Raw genomic sequence first — 14,805 nt, forward strand, 5'->3', positions numbered from 1 at the left:
ATCTATAAAAGTACAAAATCAAACCGCCGGACTAAACGCAGAGAGACAGGTTTAAGCTATTTTAAGCATAGTATAAAAATGTCATGCAGTATAAAACATGTTTAAATGATGGACATAAAGTAAGAAACACAGAAAGAGAGGCAGAATACTCACATCTAGTTAAGTACCATGCTTTTCAAGCTGTAGCATTATCCTGCTCCGCTCTACTACAGATTTTACCTTCTTGTCTCATCCTCTGCTCTGTTAAAACATGCTGCTCACCTCTCTACACTCATTCCCTTTCTTTTTTTACCCCATCTCTTTTTCGCTCCCTCTCCTTCCATCCAATCCCAGCGTGCGCTCTCCCCTCCCCCTTCTGCTCCGCTTGTCGCTACGGTAACCTCCCGGGGTCTTGGGAGGAATATTTTACTGATGGGCTTAGTGGCGTATTAGCATAGGAGAACATGACGATCCGACACAAGCACATACTTAAACACCCAGCCTACATGATTGGGTCTGATACACCCCAAGACCGAAGATATGAGCGGCGCACTCTGGTGGTCAGAACGCAGTACTACTCAGAATCAATGAGGCAAAACGGTGATTCAGCAGCCTTGATGAAGTATGCTGCATTCCTCCCCTGCATCACTCACACACGCACACGCACAAACCGGTCAGCCTTTCGGGGACTAAAGCAAAAAAAGTGCATCTCCTCCGTATGAGAGTGTGTGAGAGATAACCCTACAAACACAGATAGACACATGGGCAGCACCCTATATCAGTGGATTAAACTTTCATTTGCACCCATCTCTCCATCATCAATCTTTTATTTCTGTCCTCCTTTCAGTGGGGCGACTTCTTCAATCCAAAATCATTAAAGTGACCTTTAGTGTGAAGGAGTACGTCTCTGCATACATTAAATCAGAGAGATTAAATAAATCTCTCATGCAGCATTAAAGCCAATGAAGACATCACAGGTGCAAAGATGCTGAGGTCTGCTGGTCTGAAATTTCTAATTAAAATGAGATGTGACGAGTTCTGGCCTTGACATAATTCAGGATGAGAAAGAGCAGTGTGGTGTACCGGTACATCATTAAGGAGATTTTTAGCAAGACTTTATGTACAAATAACAAATTTAACTCGTGCAAATGATGACGTAAATCTGGGCGGGTTGCCCACTGCACACTGGTTTTTGAACTTTTTTATTTCAAATGCAGCATTTTATTTTGCCACTGATACAGTTTGTAATGTTAAAAAAATTATATTTAAATGTGCATAAATTGGCAACATTCAGTGGGTAGACGACAAACAGACAACCAAAATTAGTGGAAAATTGGATTGACATAAAGGCCATGTATGCGTATGTGAGATGTAGAATCTGAAATTCCTCTGAATCATAACCCTTGATGCCCATTTGTGCCGTTTCTAAAATGTGACATTTACAGACGGTTTCATCGGACCCACACGCCTAGGCCAAAGTTAACTTCCTGTCTGTATTTGTTGATCGGTCTGGGTAGTGGCTAATAATATTACTATTTATATTTTATTTGTATTCATATTTTATTGAACAATAATTGTATTAAAGAGGCAGTTTGTTGAATTCGATTGTAAATTTATTTTATTAAATTGGTCGTGTAACTTTGTCTAGGCATGTAATGGTTCTTCTACTGGAAATCCAAAAAGATACTGCATAGACATACTATTAACTTGCGAGCTATTGTAATTCACTTGTTATTTCTTTTGCTTTTTTCAGAAATAATCTACAAGGACTCTATACTTTGCAGATTAGGGCCCAAAAAAGCGTGCATGCGCAGTAACGTTTGTTTATGTAAACGCTTTCAAAAACGCCTCACACATTTTCTTAAATAAGAAATGTGTTGTTTATCTCTGCCATTTATTAAACGTTATAAAACTCTTCATCATTTCACACATTCTCCTTGAAGTGATAGCTCACCCAAAAATTGTTCTTCATTTACTCACCCTGTCATTTCAAAACTGTATGACTTTCTTTCTTCCACATACCACAAAGATATTTCGAAAAATGTTGTATATTGTTAGTAACCAACTTTCTTCAAAAAAATATCTTATTTTGTGCTCTGCGGAAGAAAAGAAGTCATAAAGGTTTAAAACGACAAGAGGTTGAGTAAATAATGACAGAATTAACTAACCCATACTGATCGTCGGAATGGCAACTGCTGCTTACCTTCCATTATCGCGGCCGACGCCCCACACACGAATGCTGGCGATTGGCTGAGAGTGTAGAACGCTTCGATCCATTGGGTCAACCAGATTCAGCATGTTATTCTCTAGAATGAGGTACATATCCTTCCCCTGGAGAAACAAAAAAGTCAGAGGAAATAAGGATGGCTCTGTCCAAAACTGTGAGCCAATACTTGATGCACCATTATGGACCAATAACTTGCATTATTCAATTAATCATAAGTATATTTGTAATTAACATTGGATTGAATGAATTTTTGCCACTGAGCTTGTTTCAATTCATTATGAAACTGCAATACATGCCACTTTAAATGGCCAAAAGAAAAGCTCTCAAAAGGCAAAACATTTTTAGGAACCCCTCTCGAGTTCGGAGAACATCATAAACGACGCTGTAAAATGCTGCCTACGTTCAATAGGTTTTAAAACAGATCCAACGTCACAAGAAACGATATGGTCCAAACAGTGTTTATTCCTGTATGTTGGACGTAATGAATAAATGATCAGACTAGAAAATAAAAGGCAGCCGGAGAACAGAGACTGCCTTCCACCGTGTCCTGTCAAAACACATTAAACTCTCTTTCTTCCTGTCCTGCATCTATCCCCTTTCTTTTTTACTGCATGACATTTTATCTCCTCCTCTCTTCTTCATTTTTATCTCTTTCTCAGGTTTATAAAGGAGATAGTAAGAAACGTGTTTTTATAATGTTGTATTTGCTTTGTTTGTTATTAAGAAAGCAAGAGTGCGTCTCACCTCTCCCCAGATGCCAACAGTATCTCGGATGTCATTTTTGCAGTAGGAGAGTTGACGGATGCAGTTGTTAACAGCGACGCTGCTTTTACCAGGAGCCAAGTCTTCTTCGGCCATCTCTACCCAGCCGAGAGATCGTACGGCGAAACACTTTAATAAACACAATGCAACCGATCACAAACAAAGACCAGTAACACATAACAAACTGCTACTTTTAATTTTACATAGTTACGCAAAATATTATAGTGTTCTGTTAATCAATTACGTATATTACATTAGGCTTCATAAAGCAAAAGAGAGATGGTGAATGGGTAATACAATGAAACAACTCTTGAAATTTTCACAAACCATTTTCCAAAAATAGCTGTAGGTACAAGAGCGAATGTGTGTGTGTGTATGCATATGCATAATAATTTATACACGCACTTTCAAAGCAAGGAGCTGGGATCAAAGAGAAGAGCATGTTCACTCGAACTTTTCTTTTATCTTCCACTCTTTTCATACATCATTTCTCTCTCTCTCTCTTTCCCTCTTTCCCCAAGCATCCAGAATAAGCACTCATTCATCATTCATTTCTGTTTCTTTATTGATGAGCCCCCAACCCAGATGAAAAATTTAATGTTTCACTTTCTTTGAATTTTTCTGAGCGATAATTCAATATTATGGAACACTTCATATAACTAATGTGTCACTATAAATTCAATTCAAAGTTTATTGTGATGTTTTATGTTTTATGGTTTGTGTCACAAATGACAAATATGCATTCATGACATGTTATAGTATTATGACAAATTGAGTCTGATTTCAGTCAGTCTGAAGATTTAGCTGAAAAGTGCTTGTGCATTTCTTTAAGCGTTCAGCAGATGGCACTGTACATCTAGAAATACATTCACCTGGTAACTCCACCCAAGTCCACAAAGAAACATGGAGGTTGAGAGGAATTAGCAATATTTGTCAGAAAAGTAGTGCTGATGCATTCACATGACACAAAAATGATAAAATATTTGTCAGGATTATTTCACAAGAACATGCTTACAAGACTAGAACTTGCAGGGTACAGTAATGTTATGTAATGATGTAAATTCTTAATCCATTTAAAGTATGTAATTGTGCCACTAGCATCTACAAACTGAATAGCAGAAAGGAAAATAAATAAACACAAAATGATAAATAAATAAAAATATATTTAAAGTCATTTTTAAAATCAGTATTTTACTCTTGTTTTCAGTTCCTAATATTGCATCCTCAAAACAAGACACATTTACTTCATGTAGCAACATTTTAAATATTACATAAGTTTTATTTAAATATTTTAGATGTATGACAGACATTGAAATATGCCACATTATGAAACCTTAAGAATGTTAAGAAAGTTTGTACTTTGATTACTATTATAGATGTTATGTAAGGCAGAACGATTGAATACTTTTTTTGGAAGTGTAGCGGATCCGGAATATTAGGCTAAGATTTTCACATTGAAAATACTACACACATCAATTACCCTCAAGAAAATAAGTCCTCTGTAGAGCTAATGTGTGTGTCAACAAACTCAAGTTCTCTCACCTTGACTTCAGGGTCACAATTTATACTGCTGGAATCTTCCTCCTCCACAGGGGCAGGGTTTCTGAACACACACATATACAAACACAATCAGATAACGTATACACACATCTCAATCTATTTACTGTATATTTTTCTCTCTTGTTTTTCTTTCAAAAAACACACACCCTAGCTTGAGGGAGGCGTATCGGAGAGTTGCTCCTTCAAACTCCTTCAGACTGGGGTCAGGGTTTACTGTGGCCGCCTGCAGATCCTGAGACAGACAAAAAGAAGGGCTGCTTAAATATGAGTTTGCATACACATATCAAGCCCCAGCAAGACAAACCCAAACATACAGCCAATGCCTGGATTCAATGTGCAGAGATCTATGTTTGTGAAAAACATCCCTAGAAACACAATCAGAGTTTCTGTGATGAGTGGCAAACAAACTAACCAGTATTAAAGGCACAGTTCACCCCAAAATGAAAATTCAAACTTTCCCTTATCTACTATATTTTAGGGACGTTTCTGCCTTTATTAGACAGAACAGTAGGTTAAGAAGGACAGGAAACTGAAGTGGAAAGGGGGGAATGGGACCGGCAAAGGAACTTGAGCCGTGATTCAAAGCTATCAGCTGTCTCAACACTTTTTTATGTGGAATAGAAAAGGATGTTTATATCATGTGAACGCATAAGCTTTTCAGAATTGTCACCCATTCCTTTTCATTTTGGGAGGTTTTATGCCCTAGATGAAAGATAGAGGTACAACTGATAGGTAAAAAAATGTAAAATGCAATGGAAAACAAAGTAAGTACGAGAAAAGCACTGGAGGAAGAAAGCCATCCTCAGGTGAGAGGTTAAAGGTCAAAGAGGGAGAAACTTCAAGAAGCACAAAACTACATCAGTAGAATGTCTCCAAGGTTGTGACATCACATAACCCATACATCATTATCGGGGTCATTGAGTATCTGAGATGTGTGACAAAGGCTAAAATGTTTTACAACATTTTTGTAAATCCATACAGCACTTAACTAGATCATTTCCACAAAATAGAGTTTGTGAACCCTTTAAAATCTCATATATAAAGGTTTTAAAGTACACTTGTGTGTTATTTGTTAACTAAAGAGATAGTTCACCCGCAAATACAAATTTTGTTATCACTTATTTGCCCTCATGTCATTCACTCTTTCTGTGTGAAAGATATTTTGGTCTTGTGGTTTTATGTCCATACAATGTCAATGGGGACAAATGTTGTTTGATTACTAACTTTGTTCAAAATATCTGCATTTGTGTTCTGCAGAAGAACGAAAGTAAGTAATGATGAAACTACTTGAGTCTTAAACTGGCATTATTTTTCTACATAACTACAGTATGCTACAAAATCTCAGTGTCTTTACATATTTATGACAGTGGCAGTGAACTAAGCTAAATAATCCCATTGTCAAAAGGACTAACTCAATGAAAAATGAATTTTACTTAGAAGAAATGTTCATGATGTACAGTCAGAATTTTCAACCATGAACAGGTTTGGCAAGATGTTAGTTCTAGACCCAGTGTAGAACATCACAGTGTGTCAACAACAGTTTGACAGACATTCTACTGTGTATTTTATTTTTGCGCTTCATTAAGATACAGCTGGACATACTAACCTTCCAGATCTCACTATCAATCTTTCCCACTGCAAAATCACTCCACGGCTGTTTCTGCTCCATTATTCACACGCGCACACAAGGTAGGGGGATCAAGGGCAGGAGGGAGGAGAGAAACAATACAGGGTTGTTAGATCACCCAACAAGCATGTGTGTGTATGTGTATTTGTCTTTTGAATGTGGGTGACTGTGTGTGTTTGGTTCTGATTGATGTTCAATGTGAATCATGTGATATAAATTAGGAGTGAAGAGAACAAATCAATTTACAGATGCATTCTGAATCCTAACTGGATGATTCTGGCATGATCAATGAATCTTTAGAATTTTTTAGTTGATTGGAAAGGATTTGGGGTACAAAAGCCCAGACGAAGAACTTTAAGAGGTCCTGAAGTTATGTGGATTCCTTATACAGAATTTGGCAACAAACAAAGTCCTCTCAAATTCGGATGCATCGAGAATCATTTTAGAATCAGATAATGGCAAAATACAGTTTTTAAAACACTAAGAAGAATCAATCCAAGTACAAGCGCTTTCACACAAGATTCTTCTACATTCGCATGCCAGGAGATCAAGGGACTAAAGAGAATAGAATACAGAAGAGAAAAGGACAGAGGAGAAGGGGATCAGGTAGAGGAGAGGAAAGGACAGATGAGAAAAGGAGAGGACAGAAGAGGAGAGAAAGAAAAGTGACAGAAAAGAACAGTTACCCTGTCTTCCTCCCGATGGCGTGTCTCGGAGTGTCTATCCTTTCCTGGTGTTATCTGTAGGGATGAGGAACGAGGCTGCACACATATACAGTTTTGTTTCTTATCATTTTGGCTGGAAATTGAACAATGATTTATATGTAATAAAATGCAACATCAATTATTTAGTGATTCCTCTTATCGGTTTAGTGTATTTGGCAGAAGATGAATGCCCTAAATTTATTTATAAGGAATGAGTCGTTACAAATGTCTCATTATGTAACACCTACATTTACAAATGACTTCATTTGGAATTATTTGCAAACTTACCATAAGCAACTATTACCCAACTAAACCAACTGCTATTGTATCCCATTGAGTTCTATTTTGCCACTCACATGCATAAGGCAAAGCAGTATCTACTCTTGTATAAACAAAATTCTTAAATACATCCCACCACAAAGTTGAGCCAAACCTTTAACAAAACAAACCATTTACCCAGCTCTATAAATTCTTCAGAAACTTAAATACTGTCAACCTATCATTGGCTAACTGACATTGGAAAAGTTCTAATGCTTTAATGTATTGTCATTTGTCTGATGTTGAGTTATATACATTTATGTTTTGGTACTTGAACAGCTACAGAATTGCAGGATATCCCCATTGAGATTTGGCTCTTCTGGTATATGATGAAAGGACTTACGAAGTAGCAGCTATTGACAAATCCGCAGGAAGGAACATTGCCGTCAGAGGACGAGTTTGAAGACAGAATAGGGGTGGGGTCTAAACAGTAAGAGGAGGGAATGGGGGCAGGGTCAGAGGAGCAGTCGGAGGCGGTGCTTCCTGAACGACTCGACGCTCCGAAAAACACATCGGCGTTAGACATTGACTGAGAAAGAAAAAAGATACAGAGGGTCAACCTGGCTGAATTCTGTTAGATTTCCTGAACAAAATGACCAATAAAAATAACTTAAGTAAAAGCAGTCCATGTCCATTTTCAACAACACGACTTCAAATCTAATAGATGGGTTTGTTGTGCGTACCTCATGGTCTGGGGTGGGCGAGGGGGACAGGGAGCCCAGTGAGTGTTTGCGGCTGGCATGGCTGGGGCCACTTGGCACTGGATGGCATGGGGCGGGTCTCTCCCACTGTGTGGTACCCGTTGGAATGTGCCAGTAATAAATACCAGCCATGTCTGTCATCATCTTCCATCCTGGAGGCAAATCAGGGTCTGTCTGAAATGACTGCTCGCCCCAGATATCTGCAAACAAATGATTTTGAACATAAGGTCAGGCGTGGTCCACACCTGTCACTTAAGAATAAGACTTTTGTTTCAATGTGCAATGTGAAACTATAAAAATTTAAAGAAATGTTACTGACTCCATATAGTTTATGATAATAATAATAACTATATATAATTTAAAATGATAATAATTTTAAAATGTTTTACATTTAAGAGAATAGCAATGTCCTTTTCTTGTTTAGAAATCTTTGATAGACTATAAAAATTTCTCCCTCTCATACACACAAACCCAAAGCCGCTACTGTTCTGTCTGTCATCGCACAGCAGCTGGGAATTTTTGTTTCGTGTTTCAGATGTTAGTAAGAGCCTTATTCACGCTACGAAATCTGGGCGAGGAAAACCACTGCAGTCTCTTACACAACACATATGCTGAACAGATTCATGACAGGAAACACATCCTCACAAAAGCTAAGAAGCCTTAACATTGATTGTGTGAGTTTAAAAGTACTCTCAGAGGAACTTGTGTCAATCTTCACATAACACCACCACAACCCCACGACCAGCATTGTTGTTTTAGATGTTAGCTTGTCAGGGATTAGAGGGTGACACAGAAGTGGATTTTCAAACCTCTTCCACCCCACTCCCACAAAAAAAATCCTGTCCCATCCAAATCCACGAAAAACCTGTGTCAAGAAGGAGGTATTGTGAGTATATTAACCCTGAAATCAGGATTTCAGAATGCGAAGTATGTCAAACCCGATAAAGCGGGGTAACTCAATAAAGTTGGGTATCATATTGTTGTCACGATTCACAGCGCCCGCCTACTCCCGCTGACATTTTGTCTTGTCCCATCCCAGTCATGTGACTAATAGTGAATAGGCATGTTCTACTCGATGCAGTGCCTCAAAATCCGACAGGTGGATGACATCAAAGTACCTTGAGACCGATTCGATACCGGTCGAAAATCTTTCTCATTTCTCACTTCAGTGAGAGTTTGAGATTTGTCGACAGAAGAGCGAAACATCTAGTGGCCAAAGCTAGCTTGTTCCCAGCATACCAAGCAAACATAAGTGACCATTAGAGATGATGCGCTTTGAGGCACTGCGGTAAAGTTACAGTAATTTCTTTCATATTTTAATATTTAAAAACCTAGTGAAGTGACAGCTTAGTTTGATGTGTCAACGTAATTTCGGGACATACCGAGTGGCCCCTCCCACTTTTAAAACAGCCAATACCAGTTACTTCACTTCACAACCTGGTATTTGTTGAAAGGCTGAATTGCAGATTGATCTCATAAAAAACATTGATCTGTGTTAGCGCAAGTCAAAGACAAAATTTTGAATGCTTATATATTCTAAATACTAAATCCTTGGTTTAGTTTATACAAATTTTTATATTTATAAAAATAAAAATATGAATCGTCATTAACACAACATACATTTTTCTGTCATCATTGCCTAGTGTTACATTATATAAACACTGTTTTATTCATATAAAGGCCTTTAAACTGTTTAAGTGAGATTTGAAATGGTTGTATTGACACATCCAGTATAGATTTACAGCTTCTGGCTGTGGGTCCCATCTGGTGTACACATGGGCTAAAGGCTGCGTCAGAATCCATCAGACAGCGCATCCGTATTAACTTCTGTATCGTGCTTGAATGAACAAAAACACACAAGATTATGCCAAAAAAGCACATTTTGTCTTCAATGATTAAATGAAGTCTTGAATGCAAAGAGTATTAAAATAGGAAGCACATTTTAGACCTAGTTACACCCGTTTCACACCGCACGCGTAAGCTGTGTGTAGGCGGAGCAGTGCGGAGGGAAAAAAGACTCAACGTCGAAATGATCGCGGCACTGCTGCTTAAGCGGCACTTCTTTTTCGCGAGCATGCGCTGCTTACGCGTGCGCAATGAATGCTCTCATCTGTTAACATGTGTGCCGAAAAAAATACACGCTGCTAACGCGTTCAGTGTGAAACGGGCATCAGTTTAAAGGGGCCGCGTTCTTAAACGTGCTGCTGTGACTCAAGTCACTAATGTTAATCAACGAACAAAAGAAAAGAAGAAATCAATGTGATTTTATAGCTTTAAAGAGAATTCTTCTGGATTTCATGTATTTATCGGTAAAGACTGTAACGTGTTTGAGAACTTAATTTATTTTATGTATATTTCCTACCTGTTAGACACTTATTATAATGGGTTGATTAGTAGAAAAAAATTATATATTAAATAAAGACATCAGTTGCAAAGCCAACGATATTAGAATGTTGGCTTTCATTCATGAAATGATGCTGTTAAAGAAATGTGTGGTTTCTCCATTAATTTGGAGATCAAATCTGAATGTGTTTTTTAATTGATTGACAGCATTAAAATAAACATGTTAAACAAAATAAATAGTGTATGCTTCACTTCACTATACGTGTGCGATTAATCCCAGTTAAACATTTAAGCTATTGCCAGCCCTAATACAGTATTTATGTCTGTGTGAACTGGCCTTTAAATAAAAATTCATCTGTTTTTATATAAACTTGAGGGTGAGTAAATGTAGACAGAATTTTCATTTTTGAATGAAGTGATGAGAGTTGCATTATGGGGGTTGTAGTAAGTAAGTGGCTCACTACAGCTGCCTTAAAACATCATTGCAGTTCTCGAGAGCAAAATCTTTACGGACACAATCACATCAAAACTGAGACAAAGACCATGGTTGAGGATCGATAACTTTGTGGATGTTATAAAAAACAGCCACAGTAAGGATGGCACACACAGACACACACATAACAATAGTGCTAGTATACACTAACTACGTTCAACCTAGTTTTCTGTGCTAGATTTAACAATCGACCCACTTTGGTTTTATGTCTTTGCTGTCCCTTTCTCTGCAGTCTATAAAGCATGTCCAGGCAGAGGGGGAGGGGAGCACAGCTGTAAAATCCATGCACATGCACACACACAAAGCCATGGACATATGCACAAACTTGGGTATTCTGCACACAGCTTGTGACACCCCTCGCTGCATCCTCCCTGTCTTATCTGTCTTTTTCTCCGTCTGCGTTTATAAGCATGCACTGCACACGCAAGCGAGATGCGTAGCTACATGCGCAGCACTGAATCACGCACACACGCACGGTACCTACCCTCGTAATTCACTATAACAATGGCCAGCATGTAGTCATTACCCAGCATCATGACTGAGCAGTTGCAAGCAGAGAGGATAACATGAGAAGAGAGTGAGGGAAAGCGGAGGTACAGCCGGAGAAAGACCGAGAGAAGGGGGGCGAGCGACTGACGGAGAAAGAGAGGGAGAGAGTCGGGGTGGAAAAGACAACGAAAGCGGCAGAGTGTGTTTGTTTCTGATTATTTTTCATCCAAATCGGATGTGAAGGAACATATCGGCATCATGTCTTTTCGTGACAAGCCATTGGTTGTGCTGACATTCGGACCCACCTCCCTCTCCAAATTATTCTGTCACCCCGGCAACCCCGGGATAATTTTTCCTGCAGAGTCACCCAAATGAACTATCATGTGACCTAGGTATGGCAAGGGATATTTGCGAGCATAAAAGTTAGGATGCAAAACCCATTGTAGAAATGCAACTAACATATCTGAGTGCAAAACCTGTTCACACTTGTCCAAAACCCAACCTGATGGGCCAACAGACCCGCCACGCGCCTGTGAGGTCATCCCGTCCGTGGTGAGCGAGAGATAGATTAATGCTGTGCCAATGCCAACCTAGTACGAGTGACAGTTGAGGGCAGAGATGACACTTGTTACCACAGAAACAGTCTCACTAAAATCACGTATCTTGTAAGAACCTCCTATAAACCCACTGTTTAAAAAAAATCACAGTTGCAACCAAATAAACTAAACTGCAATTTAAGCATAAAATATGTCAAATATTTTCCTTTTTGGGCAAAGTATCCGTCTAAAAAGTACTTAAAGGAATAGTTCACTATAAAATAAAAATTTCATGATAATTCACTCACCCACAAGTCATACAAGCCATCCATCCATTTGTTTATTTCTTCTGTCAAAAACAAACTGACATTTCTAACGTGATTACAAAGTACTCAAAGTCATGGACGCTCTACATGGAGTCACTCAAAGCAGTGCAAGCCGTGTATATAATTAAAAAAAGTTTTGTTTTCTTGAAAATGACTAATTGTTTCGCTTGACCACACCCTTATTCATCGTTTACGTGAACACGCCGGGACACGCCCTCCTGAGTGCTAGGACTATAGACTGTAAAAAAGATGGACGGCGTGAAGCCACTTCCTTACATTGTAATGAATTGAGAATAAAACGTTTGATGATGGGCGCTAACATGGTCTGTTTGGCGCCTGGGCATGCACAGAAGGAATCGTCATGGAACCAGAGTCTACTCAGCAGTGAGCAAGAAATGGAGCCCGATATTAAGGTCCTGCCCATATTCCCTGATGACTCAATCGTAAACGAAGAAATCATGTAAACACACCCCTTTTTTATAACATTCTTTAAAAAAAGGTATCGGTGCATCCCTTCATCCCAGTAGAAATGCTAATATAATGTACATATCACAGTATATTCAAGGCAACACCCTTCTGGTGCAGACAAATTATTAAGCGCTTCACTTTAAGTAGTGATTAAGTTTAATGAAGCTTCAAATAAACCATAATAATAAAATGAGAAAATTAATATGAAGCATTATGGAGATACCAGATAAAGTTACACACAACATTTTAAAAATCAACTTTTCCTCACACCTCTGCCAAAGAGCCAAACCAAACACTTGCTAACAAACACTAGCCTTTGCTTACCTATCACACTCCAGTGAAGAGAAAAGCCCAAATACACAAAAACCCCAGTTCTAAACCACACATACCTCATGTGTCTGCCATATCAACTACACTGGGCCAAATCACACACACAAAACCGCAATGGACACCTCACATGTACTTACCGCTCTCCTCTGGTGAGCCAAGCGATGCGCTGTCCTGTGACAGTGTGGTCCAGCTGGACTCCTCATCGCTTTGCGGAAGGTTCTGGATGCGGTTAAGTGCGCGGTCTGTCTTGGCTCCCGTCCGTGGTCGGTCTTTTTTCGTCTCAGGTGAAGAAGAGCAAGACGAAGAACCAACAGACAGCAGGGGCGTGTCCTCGGGGCTTTGCTGTTTTCTTGGAGACGTGGGAACAGGATTCTTCTCCTTCTCCAGAAATGGTTTTGTGACATCATCCTGCACATCAGGCAGGTCATATGACAGGGCATTGAGGCATGACTCCAGGTAACTCTTGGTCTTAAGGTTGTCAGAGGACTTTCTGTCAGAGACAATTTCGGTTTTCTCAGACAGAATGAGCAGGTCGTCACAATTCTCCACAGGCTGAACTTGATCCTCTTCATTAGTCTCATCGTTAATCAACTCATTTACATCCTCATTAAGCTCATTATTAGGGTCAAAGTCACTGTGATCGGCATCAGTGTTGGACTCGCTGTCGAGGCTTAATTTCTCAACACTCAAGTCATCATCAATGTTCAGCTCTGATTCCTCTCCCGTGTTTCCGTCTTCGTCTTCTTTGGTGGTGTTTTTGTTGTGATCCTGCTGTTCCGCCGCTTTACGCAACTGATTTGCTCCGTTTTTGGCCAGTTTCGGATTGGCAGAAGATGACGATGGTGGCGTCCCTCCTTCGCCGAGTCCCATCGCGCTCTGAATGCTAGTTAGGGCGTACTTCTTTCGACACTTGGGGGGCGTAGACTGGCCCTGTTTGATGACATCGCCACTGAGCAACTGATTGTGTGACGAACGCAGGCTGAGGGAGGTGGGTGGAGTTGCAGAGGGCCCATTGTGATTAGCTACGTCCACAGAGGAGGAGGAGTTACATTGTGGAGGTACGCAGACTGACATCATGGCTAAGAAAAAGTAGAAAATCTATTAAAAACACATGCAAAACAGTGCATGCAGAAACAAATAGCGTGAACTGCGAATTGAATTATACATAATTCTCTTCATTCACTAAACATAAAATCAAAATTTTAGCCCATTTACTTTCGGAATGCATTTTCCTAATCTTGTTTTTCTTTCTTTTAAATTTACTTTTCAAAATCAGTTATGTTTTTTTTTTTGGAAAATGCTTGTATATTTCTCATTTAATATCCAATTGCATTTATAAAACGGCACAATAAAGGACAAAAAATGAGTCATGGTTTCAAGATTAAATGAAATAAGCTGAAATCTACTAAAGATCAACATTAAAACCGATGTTCATGAAAAGTTTATTCATCTCTGTTTACTCTGCTCTACAGACTGCGCTGCAGCACTATCAAACTGAATTAGCACATCTGAAGTGAATCAATCTGAAGTGAATCAAATGTGATTCATTGCTCATTTACGGTACAACCCAGTCTTTCCTGCTCTGATGTGATTGGGGACCAAATTAAATCAGGTCCACGTTGAAAGATGAGTTTACTGAACGCTCACGAGGACGATTCATATGGACACTTGAGTCTTTGTGAGAGACCAATGACATGCACTAATTCAACAGATTGCATAAAAACACAAATCAGATTCTGAGGGCTGTCTGACCTTGGACAGGTTTTCTCGAATGAGCCTGAGACGCTGTCAATGTAAATCTGCAAGAAATAGCACAATGAGATTCTTTCATCATCTGCATAACCTTGACAGCTGCTTGCTGCATGAACAGACAGCTGCATTCTATTACAGCATCTTAATGGATTTGGAAAACTTCACATTTAATATAATGGTCCAATAGTCT

The 14,805-nt window shown here is 39.1% G+C and overlaps 1 protein-coding gene across 3 annotated transcripts in view; it reads right to left on the reverse strand.

Moving 5' to 3' along the window:
• Positions 1-14,805, reverse strand: part of apbb2b (amyloid beta (A4) precursor protein-binding, family B, member 2b) — a 43,856-nt gene that overhangs the window by 9,906 nt on the left and 19,145 nt on the right. For 2 of the 3 annotated variants that reach the window (XM_079462474.1, XM_079462475.1), the window contains exons 4-13: positions 14,616-14,662; positions 13,001-13,942; positions 7,861-8,078; positions 7,521-7,706; positions 6,842-6,916; positions 6,135-6,188; positions 4,675-4,760; positions 4,511-4,571; positions 2,951-3,097; positions 2,183-2,310 (exon numbers count right to left, since the gene is read on the reverse strand). In XM_079462474.1, coding sequence (XP_079318600.1) covers positions 2,183-2,310; positions 2,951-3,097; positions 4,511-4,571; positions 4,675-4,760; positions 6,135-6,188; positions 6,842-6,916; positions 7,521-7,706; positions 7,861-8,078; positions 13,001-13,940 — 1,895 coding nt within the window. In that variant the 5' untranslated portion in view covers positions 13,941-13,942; positions 14,616-14,662. Of the gene's footprint in view, positions 1-149; positions 363-2,182; positions 2,311-2,950; positions 3,098-4,510; positions 4,572-4,674; positions 4,761-6,134; positions 6,189-6,841; positions 6,917-7,520; positions 7,707-7,860; positions 8,079-13,000; positions 13,943-14,615; positions 14,663-14,805 lie in introns of those variants that run through there. The other variant, XM_079462477.1, reaches the window with a different exon arrangement.

The sequence above is a fragment of the Barbatula barbatula genome (assembly GCF_947034865.1).
Source record: "Barbatula barbatula genome assembly, chromosome: 8".
In the NCBI taxonomy this organism is placed as follows: Eukaryota; Metazoa; Chordata; class Actinopteri; order Cypriniformes; family Nemacheilidae; genus Barbatula; species Barbatula barbatula.